Source organism: Carassius carassius, chromosome 13, assembly GCF_963082965.1.
Source record: "Carassius carassius chromosome 13, fCarCar2.1, whole genome shotgun sequence".
Taxonomy (NCBI): Eukaryota; Metazoa; Chordata; class Actinopteri; order Cypriniformes; family Cyprinidae; genus Carassius; species Carassius carassius.
Genome location: NC_081767.1, coordinates 902,124 through 924,310, shown reverse-complemented (window position 1 = coordinate 924,310; position 22,187 = coordinate 902,124). Strand labels below are relative to the sequence as shown.

Genomic DNA, 22,187 nt, shown 5'->3' with positions numbered 1-22,187 from the left:
CACTCATTCGATCCTCATCACTAAGCATTTCATCGTCAAGGACTAGAATATGAAACATGAAATCCTTTCAAAAAGGAACATCTACAGTTAAATTCTTCGTGAGATAAAATCACACATGCAGTGGTTTTATGGCCGTATTGTTGGTCGCAGCAGACGATCAATGGCTAATCCTGATAACAAATTTTCAAATGAATCATTTCTGATTCCTGTGGGCAAACACAAAAGCAAAATCCCAAGTAACATCAACCTCTCCATCGTTCAAAAACATTTAAGAGCAACATTAATAAAAGTTCTCTATAATTACATTCTAAGTCTTCTGAAGCCATATGATAACTTCATACACACCTTTTAAGCCATTATTTAATGAAAACGGCAACTTGGTAAGTTCACGAGAATCAATCACGTGTTTGAGAACAAATCATTCAAGTTGCCTTTTCCCACCAAATCTGCTACAGTTTTCAAAACTCCAATCATGTCCAAATTTTTATAAGAATAATGACTTAACTTTTGGTATTTTGACTACTTTTGTGATACTTTAATAGCACCTTTATGTCCTTTATGAAGCTTAAATGTTCATTACAGGGGTATTATTTTTTTATCTAGATCTAAATGATAAATAATAAAACTAAAATAAATAAATACATTTTTTACTCTTGACGTTTTCGTCCACTAGGGGGTAAAGTTGAGTCTTATTTTGGCCACAACTTTCTCTATGTTTGAGCTAATGGAATGATTTTTGGTGACAAATCTTATTTTGACCCATATTTTGGGAAAATGCTTTGAAATTTTTCAAAAACTCAACGGTACACTGTGGGCAAATTCACTAACCTTTCGGGATGTTCGTGGATGAAAACATCCACTAAATTAAACTGCTGTAAAAATGTATCAGATAAATATTTTTTTTAAATTTTTAAAAAAAAATTCCAAGATTTTAACTTTTTAATTACCAAGTTCATAAATGATGTCACTGATTTGGGAAAAAAAACCACACAAAATTACATATTTTCAATATAAAAAGTGATTGTGGACTGGATTTTTTTTACCTTTTATCACAGTCTTGGGCATGTCAAAGATTAGTAGCAACATTGGCTTTGATGCATTGTTAGTTTTTGTGCAGCATTAGATTTAAATTTTTTCTCCCTAATTTGCTGTTGGTGGCTGTTTTTGCCCCATTGACTTCCATTATAACGACATTTTTTGATTGCAAAGCCATGACACCATATAATCATGCATTCTTGATTGTTTGTGGTTTTCACTTTTGGGAAGAGGTAAAAAAAAATGTATTTTTCCAGTTGATCACTAGGTGGGACCATTAACCCTTTAAATAGGCCTGTGCAAAAAAAGGCTTGGTTTCTGGCTTGTATATGGAGTTACATTACATTTATTCACTTAGCTGACGCTTTTATCCAAAGCGACTTACAATTGCCACATATGTCAGAGGTCACACACCTCAGGAGCAACTAGGGGTTAAGTGTCTTGCTCAGGGACACATTGGTGTCTCACAGTGGATTCGAACCCGGGTCTCTCACACCAAAGACATGTGTCTTATCCACTGCGCTAGCACCACCCCACAGTTATATGGAGTATAACAGCAAATTATAGTGTTTGTGTGTGTGTGAGATTCTTGATTGTTGGTGGTTTTCCCTGTTGGGAAGAGGTAACATTTGTTATTTTTTTTTACAGTTGATCACTAGGTGGGACCATTAACCCTTTAGATAGGCCTGTGCAAAAAAAGGCTTAGTTTCTGGCTTGTATGGAGTTATATGGAGTATAATAGCAAATTATAGTGTGTGTGTGTGTGTGATAGAGAGAGAGAGAGAGAGAAAGAGAGGGTGTGAGAGAGACCTTTGTGCACTTACCTTGATGTACAGTATTTGAAAAAAATCAAAATATGCACCTCATGCTCTCAGAACTACATGGAGTAAACAATAAAAAAAGAAGTGTGTTTATGCACCTGCTTCCTTTTGATGGTGAAAAGTACAGATGGCCTATAAGTGAAATGCTCCTCTTTTTTTGATGGTAAAGCCAGTTTAAAACCTTAAAATCCTGTAAAAAAATCTACTTTGCATCAAATTTATGAACATAATGTATTATGAACCAAAATGCAATACCAACTTCAAATAAGCTGCAGCTCCCTGGAGGGGTCACGCTACATAATCATTTCTAAAACTTTGGTACAAGTCAAGCCCTTTCTCGTGGTCTGCTCTTCTCACCATTAAATATCCAGCACGATGGCATGCAAGTGTTTAAATCCACATACTTTGCTTTTGTTTAGTCTATTCGCTTGTTAAGTCTGACGTCACGTAGCAGCGCTTCCGTGTCCAAACGCTCTATCAGTTACCACGAGAAAACAACAAAAGGTGCTAATATAAACTCACAATGTGATAGAATACTAGCGAAAAAGTTATAATATTAACCTTTAACTCCATATCGAAGTATCAGATAGCCAGACAATGAAAATATAAATATAAAAAAAATATCTAAAAATTATTTGTGTTTGGGACGCTGTGAGCACGGAGACTGTAGTGTATATCGTAAGTTTGAAAGCATTTAACTTAAATTATCAATATGAACAAACAGTGCTCATAAACGGCTGCTGAGGTCATATTCTCAAGTGAAGCGAGTTGAGGCCTGGACCCGGAAACAGCGCTTCTTACGTCATCACTTAACAACCGAATACTTTCACCACCATTAAAAGGCAGCAGGTGCATAAATACACTTTTGTTTACTCCATGTAGTTCTAAGAGCTGAGGTGTACATTGTGATTTTCTGAAATACATTAAGGTAAGTTCGCAAAGGTCTCTCTCACACACACTCTCTCTCTCTCTTTCTCACACACACACACATACACACTCAATATAATATGCTGTTATACTCCATATAGCTTCATATACAAGTCAGAAAATAAGCTTTTTTGCACAGGCCTATCTAAATGGTTAATGGTCCCACCTAGTGATCAACTGTAAAAATAACAAATGTTACCTCTTCCCAACAGGGAAAACCACCAACAATCAAGAATCTCACACACACACAAACACTACAATTTGCTGTTATACTCCATATAACTCCATATACAAGTCAGAAACTAAGCCTTTTTTTTGCACAGGCCTATCTAAAGGGTTAATGGTCCCACCTAGTGATCAACTGTAAAATTAACAAATTGTACCTCTTCCCAAAAGGGAAAACCACAAACAATCAAGAATGCATGATTATATGGTGTCATGGCTTCGCAATCAAAAAATGTCGTTATAATGGAAGTCATTGGGGCAAAACAGCCACCAACAACTAATTAGGGAGAAAAAAATTAAATCTAATGTTGCACAAAAACTAAAAATGCATCAAAGCCAATGTTGCTACTAAACTTTGACATGCCCAAGACTGTTATAAAAAGTATAAATCTATAAAATAAGTCTAAATCTAAAACTGTATTTTGCAGTTGTGACGGTGCAGTTCCCATACCTTGATATGTAATCATGTTATCATGGGTACGATCCCAGGGAACGGATGTGCACGAAAATGTATATGCTCAATAAATCATAATTTAGCATGATTTCTGTGAGGGTTAGGTTTAGGGGTGGGGTTAGGTGTGGTCATTCGAACGAATAAGCCACCTAGTAAAATATGTAGGAAATACTGTGAGATCGGTGTAAAACCCCCACACATTGCATTTAAATAAACGTGCCTTTTTTATTGGTAATGACGTTATACGTCAATTCATGACGACAGACGCAACGCGATACTGTCATTATTTTTACGCCCGCTAGAGGGCGCTTAACTTTAAAACGTAAATATAGGTCGTAATAAATGCTTGCACAAACGACCTATATGGTCGTTTTTTGTTGGAGGACAGGCTCCTACCTATTGAGGTACTGAAATCAGTTTTTTACATTTGTAATACACTGATAACCACCAAATGCAGGTGGTGATGTAACATACAACCCTAATTTACACAACTGATTAGAAAAAACTAAGAAGAAACAGTTATATATAAAAAAACTGGTTCACATCAAGCCTGATTCTATAGTTGACCCTTGCTTAAATGTACAGAAGTGTTGTTTTAATGGCGTTCACTCGTGCATCCTACAGTCAATCCAGTACATAAACGTTTTTATAGAAAATATTTTATAGTTTGTTATATAAAAACAAGTTATGCTCAAAGTCTAGAGCCTCGATCATAGTATTATAACAGGCACCTTGCACGATCACGGGACCCATCTCAGCAGAGTGTGACATGGGACAACATTTGATGTGCGGGTAAAGACTCATGTGTGCAGGATGTGGGACAATAATTAGGGTATTCTCACAATAAGCAATCCTAACCGCGCATTTGACCCCCAAAGCCTGGTTCGTTTGACCAGTGTGATCGCTCTGTTTATCAGTCCCTGGCTCGGTTGGAAGAGATGGGCAAGAGCGTGGTTCAGTTTTAGTTCAGTGAGTGTGAGCGCTAACCACACTGTGGTTAGTCTGTATGTGTATTTAGAGTGAGCAACGGACTTTCATAATAATAAAAAAACTGTGTTAACACGCGATAAAATAATTGTTGGCATTAATCAATTAATGCATTAACTTGCCCAGCCCTAATAATAATTTTTAAAATGTTATCTGATGTTTAATAATGTTCTCAAAACATTAACACAAAAACATTATGAAACATTTTTTGTTTTAAAAAATGTTTTATATGGATATTCGTCTAACATTTTTTTAAATGTAACTACTTGTTTCAGAAAGTTAAGTAAAAAGTAAGTTAAGTAAATAAGTTTGCATAACCCAAAAAAATAAATAAATAAATAAAAAAACATGGACGTTTTGAATGTTAGAAATAAAGTTTATATATATTGATGGTTACAATACAAACATATTTTTTTAGCTGACATTCAATCCATCAAAAATATGATAATTCAAATGTAATGTTGATGATTAAAATTTTAAAGGTTTTTCAAGCAGATATTTGAAACTGAAAAATTTGGAAGTAGCTATAGTTACTTTAGAAACCCTTTTCACTTTATAGATCCCTTTCTATGTGCAATAAAACATTTTAATTCACTTTATGAAGCTCTTTTCCTCATGTGGATCATAAAGTAAGCCCCCACACAGATTTAATTGTGGGTGACATACATATATTCATACCATTGAATCTAGGGCTGTGCAATTAATCGCAATCGATTGTCATGCGCATCTCGTCAGTAAAAGCCGGTTCTGTGATTAATAGTAAATCACCATCACCTGCTTTCAGACTGAGCAGCTTTCACTACACAGAGCCGTAGTTCTCTTACAATTAGGCAAAATCGCCCTCATAATCACAGATGAATCGAATTAGATTTCGAACGCGATATCGCCTAGCTTGTCTCTGTGTAGTGAAAGCTGCTCAATCTGAAAACAGGTGATGGGGATTTACTAGGGACTGGCTTTAATGACGAAATGTGCATGACAATTGAATGCGATTAATTGCACAGCCCTAATTGAATCCTAACATCATCTGAATTCTTAAAGCTGCACCCTTGACATTGGGCTTTCTTTTAAATTATTAGTCAGTTATCCATCATGCATTTTATCTAAAAGAACAACACATCCTGAAGATCTTGTCAACCAAATGGGTTTTACACTCGTTTATTGGAAGAACACACTTCAGAGATTCATCAGAGAGAATATGATTCAAATTGAGTCATGGATTCTTTCATATCTGGTGAGCCTGACAGCGCACAGAATCACACACAGCTTCGCAAGTTCATATGCGCAGCTACAGAGCAATTTACACCATCTGAGCACTAATGAATCTGCAGAACCACAGCAAAAGAAATCCTAAGGTACCTGAGGCTGTATTGGATGAGATGCAATAAATCGGGAAATAATGACTAGGGTTGCATGCAAAAACACATATTGAGTGTGAGCAATGTAGTCTGATTTCTATGGGAACCAGTTTCCACCACAGACTAAAAATAAATATATAAATCAATTAATTAAAGGGGTCATATGATGTGTTTCCCTTTTTTCTTTGGTGTTACAAGCTCTTGGTGCAAAAGAATATCTGTAAAGTTGCAAAGACTAAAGTCTCAAATTCAGAGCTGTGGATCACCGGATTGGCTTTCACCGAGGACAAAGCGGAGTCCAGCCCGGGGTCTTCACATGTGTCCTTCGTCGAATCCGCATGCCGTTCCTCACTCAAACCTGCAGTGTGGAGGACTGTTTCCTGAACTTGAGAGAGTAGCCTACAATGTGTCTGTGGCACAAAGGCTGTTTCTATAAAGTGGGGCAGTACCAACATTTCAAGAACAGTCTGGTCTTCTGACTCACAGTCTGTAAGTATGTTTTCATATTTAAAGGATGTGCCACTGATGATTCAAACATGAGTTTTGAGCAGTGTAGAGTAGAGCTTGTTGTTTGTTGTTTCTCTGATCACAAATGCAGATATGGTTTTATGTTCACACAGCTCGATATGCATATATAATATAATCCGTATATATAATATAATCCGTAATTATGTCCCCACTGGATGCAACAAATGCCTCGTTTGCAATGGGTTTTATTGGTTTTGTCTCATTGTGCTGGGACATGCATCACAGAATGGTAATTGTCATAACATTTCCGTCACACACTTGAGGCTTTTCAGAAGGCGGGGCATAGAGGAGAAACAATAATGTAAAGTATGAGGAAAATAAGGTGTTTTTTGAACCTTAAACCACAAACACATTTCATTACAACGGTAATTGCAACTTTCATAGTTTTGAGTTTTCTTATCACTGTTCTGAGTTTATATCTCACTATTTGGACCTTGTTTCTTGAAATTGAGATTTTTTTCTTTGGAGTTTTTTTCTGCATGGAATATAAAATAAAGGTAATTGCAACTTTTGGTAAATGCACAAAGGTAAATGCACAATTATGACTTTTGTACTCGCAATTCTCGTAATTTAGACTTTTTTTCCTCTGAGTTGTGAGATAAACTCAGATTTGAGATACATCTGACAATTCTTAAGCCCCTTTCACACTGCACGTTGGTCCCGGAAAACTGCCGGATCGCCTCCTGTGTGAACACAAACATGTCCCGGGATAAAATGTTTTAAAATGTTATCTGATGTTTAATAATGTTCTCAAAACATTAACACAAAAACAAAAAGAGTCAATGATGGGATGGGGACCTAGTAACATTGCCGGGTTCAGTCCCAGAATGAGCTCGGTGTGAACAAAAGCCAGAACTAATAACATAAAGGGTGTGATGTAGTGATGACACACGTCATCATGCCACTCTTTTACTGGGTGTTCTGAAGGCAGATCAACGTTTGTGCAAACTGTAATGAAGCAGAGATCAGTTAGTTCCTCACTATCCACACTGAAGTTGAGCTCGTTTACCAGCTAAAATGAAAGTTAACGTGCCTAGCGCTTTCAAAACGTAGATTACATGTCACATCCTGATCATCAATACAGACCTGACACACTGGCGATGTAAAAGGGGCAAAATCTAGCTACCCGGGAACAGTTGCCGGGACACATTACCCATGCATTTTCCAGAATTGCAGTGTGAAAGGGGCTTTAGTTTATATCTTACAAACTTTTTTGTTTTTCTCAGAATTGCAAGTTTTTCTATAAATTCTGAGATTGTATTGTTTCTGCCACTGAAAAAAACTAGAAAAACTGTATTTGCAACTTTTCTTCTCAGAATTGCAAGTTTATACATATCTGAGTTTTAAACATGCAAATTACAAGTTAACATCATGCAATTAAAACTTAGAAAAAAAAAGTCAGACTTGCGACATAAAGTTAACATACAATCTTCCATATAGCTTCCTGAAATGAATGACAACAGTGCACAAAGAGTCACCGGTTTCAATCAGTCAAAAAAGCACATTATAACTATGAATCAGAATCAACTTCATGTTTAGCCGAGAGTACCTGCTCTGACTTAAACTTTTATTAAACTGAATACATGAGTAAACACAGGTATATTTAGCACTACTGAATGACTTGACAACTAAAACATTCAGGCCAGATTCCAGCAGGGACTGATGGGAAGAGCAGTGCTTCACAGGAGAGCAAATGTGTGCGTTCATGTGAAGGAAACGATAGTTTAACAGACAAGCAGAAGACGACGCTCCCATCGGACCTGACTGGAGATCTAGTGTGCGTGTGTGAGAGATGCTTTAACAGAGAAAGAGGCTCTGTAGGGACAGTATGTGTGAGAGATATTTAGTGTTGCTGACAGAGACGGCCTGAGGCTCAGAGCTGTTGACCATTTCACGGCCACAGACCGAATGATGGGGGGAAATACAAGCCATCCAGCCTTACAAGAGCTCACGAGCCAATCGCACTTCAGCCCAAAATCACACATTTGAATTAGCATATTTTTTCTTTAAAGACTTTTAGATTTTTTGCATTTTTGAAATAATTTTTAAATGACATTTAAGCACATTTTCCCCAAAAATCGTCATCACAGTAATGCATCCATTTACTTCTAATGATTTCCATAATCCTCAGTATTCTTAATGGTGATTCTCATTAAATTCTCATTATTGTAAAGCAACAACATTTTTTGTATTTCATTTAAATAGCATGTATTAAAGGCAGCACAACAAACATGACCAAGATGTAAAATTACTTTCATTTAAAATACATTGTATTGTCAAAGCGAGGTTTATTTGTTGTTTAACACCGTAACAATAACACTGTTTTCTGTGACAACATGCCCCAACAGCACTACAGGGGAATCTATCATAGCATTTCAAGTTTAATCAGTAAAACAATAGCTTTTGGTTCAAATCCAGCTTCATTCTTTAGTTGACCCTTGCTTTAATGCATATTAATTGCATTCACTCATTCATATGATAGCAAAATATGATCATGCAATTATAAAGGGACTAATACAATTAAGGAGATTTTTCTTTTTGAAAACCTTTTAAATGACAATAAAGCATTTTCCGCTAAAATCATCATTACAGTAATGCATCCATTTACTTTATTACTTGGTTATTATTAACAGTGAGTTTTCATTTATTGCTTAACTGTAAATTATTATTATTATTTTATAAATTTTATAACATTTAGACTGTTTCCTGTGTTAGTGGGTGTAAGTTGCTTTATCTGTATTTTTTGTTAAAGTGCTATATAAACAAACACAGGTATGAGTTTGAGTATTTGTGTGTATAGAAACTCTAAAGCGAACCTATGGTGATCTGCACGAGAAGACAGATGCTAAACTAGCTGCTGTGTGTGTCACGCCAGGCATTGTGGGTAATCTATGGCTCTAAATTGGCCCCTAAGGTTGGTTATGTAATTGAGGCTGGGATGAGTGCAGAAGTGTTCATTAGCGCTCATTGATCTCCTCTCTCTGTCGCTCCTCCACCTCCTCCTGTCCCACCTCTGGGCTCCGTGTCTGAACAGACATTAATAATGCAGGAACAATAAAGCAATAGCTTCCAGTTCTGGTTTTGTGAACTTTTTGGTGCGATTCCATTTTTACTTACGAGACAGATGTACATTTTATGATCTGTGCAAACTGCCGTGTGGAAAACGTCAGGGTTTGATACCACAAGTGGCTTCTAAAATACTTACTAAAATACTAGTTTACGCTCAAGACGGCGACATGACTTGCATTTAACACACAGAATGTGATTAAAACGGAATATTGGCAAGAAACAATGTTGGCTGGAACATCATTTAGCGATTACTTAGAATTTAACATTAAAAGTGAACTCCTGTTTCTCGAAGGGAAGCCCTAGAGTTGACTCCCTGATTGTTTTCAGTCCACATTAAGAATGGATTATGCATCATGAAGGTCTTGTCATAGAAACACTCTCTTCTCTCTCTCTACTGTAAACCTCCGTCCTGAAGAGCCTCGTTCTCTCCTTCCCTCGACTCCCTCTCTTCAGCACTGGCAGCTCTATGGACAGCCTGCCATGACCAGAGATATTTTTAGGGTGACAGCAAATGGTTAAGAGAATATATAGGACGGGAATTAAATCAATATTTTAGTGCACTACTTAAGGTGTGGGCGGGCGAGCCATTATCGGCCACTAATTGCCCCTATCGGCTCTGTCTGTTGAAAGGCATCGCTCTGACAGCCATTAAGTTTCATATGAAGTCCTGAAGCGCTGGCTGAACATCATTTCTCTCTCACAGCAGAAACACAGCTCTTCCCTCGGTAGGGAGAACACTACAGTACCAGTGACATGGGATCTGCTTATTTTTAGATGCGCATAAGCAGAAACACACACTGCTCACCATTTAATGTTGCCAACACATTCCTGGAAACAAATATAATGGGAGAGGAATGGGACTACGATCAGACCACAAAGGTCATGACAATGTCCAAAACATGAAGAATGAAGACAGGAAGGCATCAAGCCATGCCCAGATTGAATGCTTTTACAACATCCTGTTGACAAAGAATTAATCTGGTTGATTTTGTATTTGCTTAATTAATTAATTAATTAATTATTACTCTTAGGTCTAGAATATTCAAGGAAATGCTTATTTTTAGAAAGCTAACTGAAACTCTCATAATGGTAAATTCAGAAATCATATATATATATATATATATATATATATATACACTTGCTATTTTTATCATCTCTTTTTCTAATTTTAAATGGGTATACAGCTGCTTTAATATTTAAATAAATAAATTGCTTCCTCATTAGTGGTTCATTAAGTGTGTTCATCAAAAAGTTTGGGAACCCATGATCTATTATAACTTTATAATAAACTCTAAAATATCTCTAAATAATAAATGTGTCTATAATCACATCAGCAGCATTTGGATTCAGATGCAGCCAATGCTTCATGAATCACTGATTTTTTTTTATATATAAAATAGCTTGATTAGCTGTTCAAATAACATGACCTTATAGAAAAAAAGACAAGAAATATGAATGAACTGTACAAAACTGCAGTGAGAGTACATGAGGAAATGAATGTATGTATATACACAATAAAAGACGCATGCATTAATAAGAAAATATCAGTATCTGAATATCAAAGAGGTAGAAGAGGAAAATCTCCTGTGATACTGTATCACAAGTGAAATCAGATCTTCTGCATGCTGCATTATGGTAAAAGTTTTAGAAAGAATTGATCACCGACGATGCAGCTGATGATGATCGGGATGCAAATGCAGTGAAAGTTTCAGTGGACTTTAAGTCTACGGTCATCATAGAGCCAAAACTAAAAGTCAACATGAGAGTAAATGACTTGAGATTAAAAAAGAGGGCTTGAGGAAATGCTTAGACCACTGCATTACTTGTCTTGAAAATTGCAAGGCTATTTCAGTAAAGGCTCTGGGTGTGTGCGACTGCAATTACATCTCTCTTTCTCCTCCTCATCCTCTCGGCCTCCCTTCTTCCAATCATCATCTGTTTTCTGAACTGCTAGAGGGAGCTGGTTGTTTTTTAGATTAGACTTTGATGTATTTCTTAGACTCACGGTGCTTGGCAATAAAGATCTCTGCTATGTTTGGAACAACGTACGATCACGCTACCTAATGTAGGCCTGTTTCACGCTGTGTAAAGCATAAAGAGGTGTCTTCCTGGCACTCATTTTAACAGCTTACAGTACTCACACTATCTGTGATATGCATATTTCAGATGCCACACACACAAACACACTTTCATTCATTCAGTGTGACTTCATCCAGACGATTAAACTGTTACTTGTAGATTACCGTTCAAGTAAACTAATAGGTATTTTGAACATAAATGTGATCACCCTTCATGTAAATGTAATTTCACGACAAAATATAAGAAACAAACATTTCTGATAATCATCAATATTGAGAACAATTGTGCTGCCCAATATTTTTGTGGAAACCGTGATACATTATATATTCTTTCAGGATTCACAGATAAATAGAAAGTTCATAAGAGCATTTATCGTTTTCACATTATAAATGTCTTTACTGTTACTTTTAAACAAATTAATGCGTTCTTGATGAATAAAAGCATTTTTTTCTTACCCCAAATTTTTGAATAGTAGCGCATCACGATTTCTACAAAAAAATATGAAGCAGTACAACTCTCGAAATTGATAATAATGTTTCTTGAGATGCAAATCAGTATATACATTTTTTTTTCTTAAGGAAATATATAGCAATGCACTTGAATTTTTACTTTTTATATACTATATTTGCAAACTAATTTAGTGTCTAGGATTCTGTTTGAGTGTAAATTAAAGGATGAAATCACTAATGTGTCTTTTTTGTTTTTTCAGTTATTGATCTTTGTAAGTTTTCACCATAGATCTCCACTCGTCTTGCTTTGTGACCTTTCCACGGTTTTCCAGTAAGTACCTTCAATCTATAAGCTGAATGATTTACAGTGTCCCAATCAGAGTCCCATGAGTTCCCTCCGTCCATCTGTCTATCATTTTATCTATCCATCCTCCACCTGTCTGTCTTATCATTCTGCACTGTAATAAAAAAATCTGTGACATTTACGGTAAAATACCGGCAGCTGTGGTTGAAAAATATGGTAAAATATGGTATGGTAGCAAAAATATGGTAGCAACATTTTAGGTTTTACAGACTTAACTTAAATTCACAATAAAATACTGTGTTTCACTAACTGATCTAATGTTAAGAAACCAACAAATTGAAGTACTAATATCTGTTTTGAACCATTGTAATGCACTAATAACCACCAAAAACTGGTGGTGATGAGAAAGTAACATGATGAATCAAAGCTCATCACTAACAGCTCTTCCACAAGCGGTGTCATTCACACAAACACTAAACACCATCATGGTAACACACATGATACTGAAACAATGCAATAAACATTAATTTAACAACTTTATATGAAAGATGAAACCCTAATGTACACAACTGATAAGAAAAAAACTAAGAAGAAACAGTTATTTCAATGAAAAAACATTAAATATGAAGTGTCATGCAGGGAATTCTGGGAGTGTCAATTAACAGTTTTTCACTTTAAATTCAACAATGACTTTTTCTTTTTCACTTCCAAAAACTGTAATTTTAACGTACAGTTATTCACTGTATATAGTATGGAAACTTACTGATAACCAATTAACAGCTTTTTACTGTAGCATTTTTACAGTCTTTTACTGTTAAGATCACAATCATTTTTTACATTGTGTCTGTTCATCCATCCATCTGTCATTCTATCTGTCCGTCCGTCCACCTGTTTGTCTTATCATTCTGTCTATCCATCTATCCGTCTGTCATTCTATCTGTTTTTCTGTCCATCCATCCATCTTTCTATCATTCTATCTGTCTGTCCATCCACCTGTCTGTTTTATCATTCCGTCTGTCTGTCTATCCATCTGTCTATCATTCTATCTGTCTGTCTGTCCCTCCATCGATCTGACTGTCATTATATCTGTCCATCAGTCCATGTCTATAATTCTTTCTGTTCTCCTGTCTTCCTGTTCATCCATCTATTATTTTATCTGTCCGTCCGTCCATCTGTCTATCATTCTGTCATTCTATCTGTCCATCCTTCTGTCCATCTGTCTATCATTCTATCTGTACATCCGTCCACCTGTCCATCTGTCTATAGTTCTATCTGTTATTCTGTCCGCCCCTTCATTCATCTATCATTTTATCTGTCTTTCCGTCATCCCGTCCATCTGTCAGTCATTCTGTCTGTCCGTCCATCCATCCATCCATCCATCCAGCTATCTGTCATTCTATCTGTCTGCCTGTCTGTCTATCTGTTCGTCCATCTGTCCATCCACCCATCTGTCTGTCCACCATTCCATCTGTCAGTCATTCTATCTGTTCGTCCATCCATCTATCATTCTGTCATTCTATCTGTCCATCCTTCCATCTACCCGTCCATCTGTCTGCCATTCAATCTCTCCGTCCGTCCACCCATCCATCTGTCTATCATTTTATTTGTCCATATGTCTGCCTGTCTGTCTATCTGTTTGTCCGTCTGTCCGTCCATTCATCCGTCTATCATTTTATCTGTCCATCCTCCCATCTGTCTGTCCACCTGTCAGTCATTCTATCTGTCCGTCCATCCATCTATCATTCTGTCATTCTATTGGTCCATCCTTCCATCTACCGTCCATCTGTCTATCATTTCATCTGTCCATCTGTCAACCCGTCCATCTGTCTATCATTCTATCTGTCCATCTGTCTGTCATTCTATCAGTCCGTCCGTCCACCCGTCATATGTAAGTCATTCTATCTGTCCGTCCATCCATCTGTCTCATTCCGTCATTCTATCTGTTCATCCTTCCATCCACCTGTTCATCTGTTTATCATTCTCTGCCTATCTGTGTATCATTCTACCTGTCCATCCGTCCACCTGTCCATCTGTCTATAGTTCTATCTGTAATTCTGTCCGTCCCGTCCATCTGTCAGTCATTCTGTCTGTCCGTCCATCCACCCATCCATCCATTCATCCATCCATCCATCCATCCATCCGGCTGTCTGTCATTCTATCTTTCAGTCTGCCTGTCCATCCATCTATCATTCTATCTGTCCTTCCTTCTGTCCATCTGTTTATCATTTTATCTTTCTGTCTGTCTGTCATTCTATCGGTCTGTCCGTCCACCTGTCCATATGTCTATAATTCTATCTATCCTTCTGTCTGCCCTTTCATCCATTTATCATTTTATCTGTCTGTCCGTCCACCCGTATATCTCTCAGTCACTTTGTCTGTCCATCCATCTATTGTTCTACCTGTTTGCCATCCATCCATCCGGCTGTCTGTCATTCTATCTGTCCATCTTTCTGCCCGTCTGTCTATCCGTTAATCCAGCTGTCCGTCCATTCAACCATCTATCATTCTATCTGTCCGTCCTTCTTTCTGTCTCCCCATCTATCTGTCTACCATTCTATCCGTCTGTCCATCCTTGTATCCAACTATCATTTTAGCTGTCCATCCACCCATCTGTCTGTCATTCTATCTGTCTGTCCGCCTGTCCATCTATCATTCTATCCATCCTTCTTTTCACCCGTTCATCTGTCTATCATTTTATCTGTCTGTCCGTCCATCCATTCATCCGTCTATCATTCTGTCTGTCCGACCATCCATCTGTCTACAATTCTATCTGTTCCTCCATCTTATTCATCTATCATTTTATCTGTCGATCCACCCATCTATCTGTCATTCTATGTCTGTCAGCCCGTCTATCTGTCTAGATAGAATATCTGTCCATCTGTCTGCCCATTTATCTCTCTATCGGTCCTCCTGTCCACAGGGTTCCTACAGGTTTCTTCAAGTTTAATTCAAGTCTTTTTAAGTCATTTAATCAAAATAATCGTGGTTGACAAATGAAACTTTTGAGGAAAATTACAATACATAGAAGTTACATACAGCACAATTTTTAATACATCAAAATTCAAGACTTTTTTAGGTATTATTTCAAAATTAATAAATTCAATGTTTTTAAGGCTTTTTAAGACCCCGCGGGAACCCTGTGTCCATCTGTCAATCTATCATTCTATTCGTCTATCTGTCCATCCACCCATCTGTCTGTCATTCTCGTTGTAAGTATATTTATGTTTCAGTTACTTTTGGTACACATGCATGTTTTTGTCATAGTATGCAAGTTGTGAAAATATATTTATATAAAAATGTTACAATTGCCCCTGGTCTCGCCAGCTTCAAAGGAGGCTGTGTGTGTTTCTGATAGGGAGTCCTCAGATTGAAGGGTACAGAAGAAAAAAAAAACACAAAAATATGGCAATATAGCATTTTCTTTGGGGGCTGCATTCATTTTTATTCTGCAGTATGAGTGAAGACTGTATTGCATCTCTGAATTTAAATAGTGGCCACTCAACTGAGATGGCTCTGCTCTCGGTTACTGAAGCCCTGCGACTAGCAAGAGCAGCTTCAAAATCCTCGGTACTCAACTTACTTGACCTTTCTGCTGCTTTTGACACTGTTAATCACCAGATTCTCCTGTCCACCCTCAGAAAGATGGGCATCTCTGGAACAGCACTCCTGTGGGTTAAGTCCTACCTCTCTGACAGATCCTTCAGTGTGTCTTGGAGGGGTGATGTTTCAAAGTCACATCACCTTGCTACTGGGGTTCCTCAAGGCTCAGTACTTGGACCACTTCTCTTCTCAATCTACATGACATCATTAGGATCTGTCATTCAGAAGCATGGCTTTTCTTATCACTGCTACGCTGATGACACCCAACTCTACCTCTCATTCCAACCAGATGACCCGACGGTAGCTGCTCGCATTTCAGCCTGTCTGAGTGACATCTCTAGCTGGATGAATGACCATCACCTTCAGCTTAACTTTACGAAGACAGAACTCCTGGTGATTCCAGCTAACCCATTGCTTCATCACAACTTCTCTATACAGCTGGGCTCATCAACCATTACTCCTTCGAGGACAGCTAGAAACCTAGGCGTTGTGATGGATCATCAGTTAAGCTTCACAGACCACATTGCTACAACTACCCGGTCCTGCAGGTTTGCCTTATACAACATTAGGAAGATTAGACCCTTCCTGTCAGAGCAAGCAACCCAACTTCTTGTCCAAGCTCTTGTTCTCTCCAGACTGGACTATTGTAATGCTCTCCTGGCGGGCCTTCCTGCATGTACTGTCAAGCCTCTGCAATTGATCCAGAATGCAGCAGCGAGGGTTGTCTTCAATGAGCCAAAGAAAGCTCACGTTACTCCGCTCCTCATCAGGTTACACTGGCTACCAGTAGCTGCTCACATCAAATTCAAGGTACTGATGCTAGCGTACAAGACGACCACTGGCACGGCACCAACTTACCTAAACTCATTGGTTAAATCTTATGTGCCCTCCAGAAGTTTGCGCTCTGCAAGTGATCGACGCCTTGTGGTACCATCCCAAAGAAGTTCAAAATCACTCTCAAGGACCTTTTCCTGGACTGTCCCCAGCTGGTGGAATGACCTCCCAATCTCAATTCGTACAGCTGAGTCTTTACTCATTTTCAAGAAACAGTTAAAGACTCATCTTTTTCGCCTGCACTTAACCAACTAACACTAGCACTTTTCCTTTTCTTGTCTTTTAATTAAAAAAAAAAAAAAAAACTACCTATGCGTTCTATACTAGACTAACTGAGACTTGTCATGGCACTTGTATACTGTTGTTGTTCTCTTGTTGACCTGACTGCTTCTATTGTTCTCATTTGTAAGTCGCTTTGGATAAAAGCGTCTGCTAAATGATTAAATGTAAAAAAATGTAAATGTAAATAGGGTAAAAGACATCCAGAGAATGACTGAGATTACAAAGAAGAAATACTGTTGACTTGAATGAGAGAATGAGACAAAATCTGTTTTTAAAGCTGTAACATGACACTTAATGTAGGACTTGCCATCATATAATGTTCTTGTGATGTTGAAAAAGTTATAAAAGAGCAAATTTTGAAAATATTTTGAAATACAGTTATTGTTAAAGTTAGTTGAGTTAGTTGAGTCAACTAGAAATCGTGTCTATGGAGGATCTCGCAGCTAAAATGACTAAAAAGAGCTCAGCCTTCATCGAGTCGCAGTCATGATGCTATTGTGCAAAAACAAAAAAGAAAGAAATGTGGACATGATGCACCTGGAAAGCATCACAAAAGCTTTCCATCAACAGTCTGTAGAGGGCGTTCTCACAGGATCATCTGAAAACTGGAGAGCTATTGCGCTCGCTGCTCGACTGATAACTGATAACAGCTCTCAGCCATGTGTGTCAGGTCCCCGCTACAATAGCACTGACATTCACAAATGTTTGCAAAACAAGCAGAAACCCAATGTGCCTGTGGCAATCCTCTTTTTGTGTTTTGATAAGTGATAGAACGACTAGGGCCGACTCAAGGCGTACAGCACATGTATCTAATCTGCTCCCGATTAGACGTCAGTCTGAGACTCCTTGGGGGCCAAACACAGATACAGTAAAGTCAGCACTTTTAAAATCAACATTAAATCAAAATGAATGCATTCTACTTTCTAATGCACATCCCTGCTTTTATTGTGCACAATTGATCAGTGCAAATTATTCTAATTGCTGTAATCTAATCTCTGACATTTTATCTTTTATAAATTAGATCTGCTTTAAAAAAAAATTACAAAAAATAAAATAAAAGTGAATACAAGCAAACTATTTAAAAATGTTCAAAGAACTTTATTATCCTAAAAACTTTTCCACCCATTTACATAAGTTACATAAATAAAAGTGTTTTTTTATACAAATTAAATTTGAGTTATTCTGACATTTTAATTTGGTGGAGCAAATTAAAGAAAAAATTGGTTTAATAAATTAAACAAACTTGGTTGGATGATGTTAGAACACTAAAAATCAATGTCAAATGAGTTAGAAATTCCCATACATCTTTAAATTAAATGTATACTTATTTATATAAATACGAGTATGAAAATGAGTCATGTACTCCTAATGTAAATGGAATAAGTAAACCTCATTTAAAACTGATTTCATTATGGGTATATCTACTGTTGTGTCTATCTTTGCACAGTATATATCTAGTCTAGTATATACTGTATATATACAGATTCCATCTATGTACTGTACAGGATATAATAAGCAATACTTTAATTTGATTTAAATTTCAAGCTATGATACCCCAGTAATGTTAGGAAAGTATAAAGCTTTTCTGAGAAATACAAAAGAAGTATAAAACATGAAAAAAAATGAAACTATTGAGACAAAGACGGTCTTCATGCTTATGAAACTATGCACTGCTAGAAACACCTTTTTTTAAAAATTATTAACAGGAATATTTGCAATAGCTGCACTTTATTTGCTACTGTTGACAGGTTAACTAACCCTCTAAACTAAGGTTGCCTATAATCGCTATCTGACAGCATATGCAATGAGTTAGCATTGTTTTTCACTTACCAAATCATTTATATTAGAATAGAGATCAGCATGTCCTCATGTAGCACTGGGGTTATACGGCCCCCACAACAACAACAACATAATAATTTAGACACTGTCTCGTTTTGAGGCAATTTCTTACAAAACACTGCATGATTTTTAAACTGTTGTCCTGCTTTCTTGCTGCCCACATCCTTCTCTGAAAATGTGTTTAACTTTCCAATAACTGACCTATTAAAAATAGTAAATGGCTCCTTTCAGGCTTCATTCCTTTGTCTTGAATACTGCAGTTTTTAGTTGCTCCTAAAAAAAGAGCCATCTGGATAACTCTGTACTAATAAAAAAAAAATACAAGACCTATTTCAAATCTCCCCTTAATAGGCAAGATCATTGAGAATGCGGTTTTCAATCAGCACAACAAATTCCTAAACTCAAATGGCTACTTGGACAATTTCCCATCTGTTTTTTGTTCAGATCACAGCCCAGTGATGGCACTCGTAAACACAAAATGTCATTTGCCAAAATTAATTCAAGAAACTACCAATGCTGGTTTTTATTTGATCTTCTTGCTGCTTTTGACACCGACAACCATAATATGCAACTAGACAGCCTGGAAAACTGGACAGGACTCTCTAAGATGATCCTCAGCTGATTTAGGGGTTATAACATATAAACAGGCAATTATGAATCTAAATGGACCACCATGTGGAGACCCACCGAGCTCAATCCTTGGACCTCTCCTGTTTTAAAAAAATATTTGGTCCAGTATTTATCATATCAAGAACATATTAATTCTGCATGGAAACAAGCTTTAGAAAAGTTAATTCATACACTCTTTACCAGCAGGGCCACCTGTACTACAACTCATCAACAATATTCCCCTCAAAAAAAGACCATTAGATAGCTGCAGCTCATTCTAAGGGAATACAAATAAAAAATAAAATAAACACTTTTGCTGGCCACAAAGTTCATCACTATATCTACATATTTCCCCCAAAATATAGATTTGTATATTTTTCCTAAGAACAGTTTCATGAAAGATACAAGTGGCTGTTTTTATTAGATCTTCATGCTCCTTTTACATTGTAAACCACAATATGCATCAGGACTGACTGGAAAAACTGGATATGATTGTCTAAGATGGTCCTCGTCTCATTAAATTAGTCATATTTAGGGGATAAAACATATAAACAGACAATTATGAATCTAAATGGACATCTATTGTATAACATGTGGAGACCCCCAGAGCTCGATACTTGGACCTCTCTTGTTTTTAAAAATCTTAGTTTAAGTTGTCACATCAGATCAATAACTAAATTAGCCTTTTATCATATCAAAAAGATGTTAATTCTGCACGCAAACATGATTTAGAAAAATGTACTCACACATTTACCAACAGCACAGACACCACTGTAAATCCTTTCTAGAAAAAGACTATTCCCTTATTCATCTACATATTTCCCCCTGAATAAAGACTCATTCTTATATGATGCACAACAAAGACTCCTTACCAACCAAACAGCACTTGCAATTCAAGAACATCTAATTTCTATGAATCTGACCCACAGTTCTCAGAAGAACAGCAGAGAAGGATGATGTTATGAAACTAGGGAAGCCCTCAGGCCTTTTACAAGAGTTCATGATGCAATTTTCAAAAATAGCCTAGTGCAAAAAAACACAGATCTGGAAACAAAGCAGTGCAGGTTGCCTTGGGCACACTGGACATCACCAGGGGCACTGGGTCAGTCTTCCTCCTCAGCACAGTGAACAACAAAACAAAGACTGTTGTGTTGAGTTTGGAAAACACCATCTAGCCGTGATGATAATATTAATGCAATATTCCTAATCTCAGCAAACCTGGTTACTTTAAATATTTTGGACATATCTACTTAATTTTCTGTGATATAAACAATATTTGTGATTTTGTCAGAACACAAACTAATGTCCCTAGACATTAAAAACGCAATGCCAATTTCTCACGAGAGACGGATTCGCTTATTCTTTACACTGTAATTAAGACATGAGAGTGGCAGTTAAATATAGTGTGACTTGTTGATGTCTGAGTGTCAGTTTGCCTCCTACATGTCTGGGAAAGCAAACTATGCTGTTTAATTTCCTTGTCTTAGCAACAGGCTGTTCTCTCCCTGTTGTCTCGATAACTCCCACTCTTTTTCAAATAGATTTTTTTCCTGCAACCTTGTCCCTATACATTTGCACCTGTGTCTGACTTTGTAATGATTCAAAGGGCTGGTGATTAGCCGTAATCAGGCTTAGCATGGTAGGACAGAGGAGAGTCCACCAGGCCACTTTAATGTCTTGACACTGAAATGAATTTGTCATGGCAACCAGTGACCTAGTGGATATTATTTGTAGCAGAATGTCAAGACTATGGGAACTTCGGAACATCCTTCACAGCATAAAGATAATGACGCTTTATTAAAATGGAGAAAGCTGTAGAGCATGCTGCTCAAAAATGCTTGTCACAGACAGGATTGTGTGCCATTCAGAATTTAACTTAAAATGGCATTTAATGACAGATTCACTTCCTGAATTTCAATTGAGGCAGCAGGATACAGAATTGTGAATTTAAGCTGAATTAAAAAAAAACTAAGAATTTGTAGGAATTACTTTCATTTATCCGTATGATTTACCTATGACACACAACATATGGAGCATTTCCATAATCTCTGAAGTATCAAACCTATAAAAATATGAATAATACTGTACATACATAATGTGTGTTTGTAAATTTACATGATAAATTATTCATAAATATTTTACATTTTAAGTGCACTGATTTACTTATATATTTTACTTATATATTTATACAATTATATATATATATATAATTATTTTTTTTTAATTAATTTTTTCAGAATAAATTCTCCATAACCATATTTGCACATAATATGGGCCATTTCCAGATTCTTTGACATTACACATACACACACACGCACACACACACACACACACACACACACACACACACACACACATTTATGTGTATATATATATATATATCATTCCTACAATAATACATTAATAATCAAATGAATGGACCATGTTGTTAGGATTTATAATTTGCCAGAATATTCTAATGTTTTGGTAAAACCTGCAAACATTTTGATAAACTCTGAATTTTGCTCAACACTTTTTTTTTTTAAATAAAGAGAAAGTGCAATAAGAAATAACACATTTTCAAAAGTAACTAAATAAAAATAAGACAATTTGTTAAATACAGAAATAAAAACAGTAGTAGATATACCAGTAAAACAGCAGAATATCTTGGCCAAAGCTGAATGAGCCTTACCCGTGGTGTCCAACTTTAGCTCTTTAGAGGTGTTGCAGCTGAAACAAAAAGAGAAGAAAATAGTTTTCTTTAAGGACGTGGAAAAAAGAAGAGGTAAAGAACTCCAGGCAAGTAAA

General features: G+C 36.7%; 1 protein-coding gene across 1 annotated transcript in view; it reads right to left on the bottom strand.

Moving 5' to 3' along the window:
- The window catches only part of cd276 (CD276 molecule), a 74,251-nt gene that overhangs the window by 5,690 nt on the left and 46,374 nt on the right, over positions 1–22,187 (bottom strand). The window contains exon 6 of the mRNA XM_059564314.1: positions 22,072–22,109. Coding sequence (XP_059420297.1) covers positions 22,087–22,109 — 23 coding nt within the window. The 3' untranslated portion in view covers positions 22,072–22,086. The remainder of the gene's footprint in view (positions 1–22,071; positions 22,110–22,187) is intronic.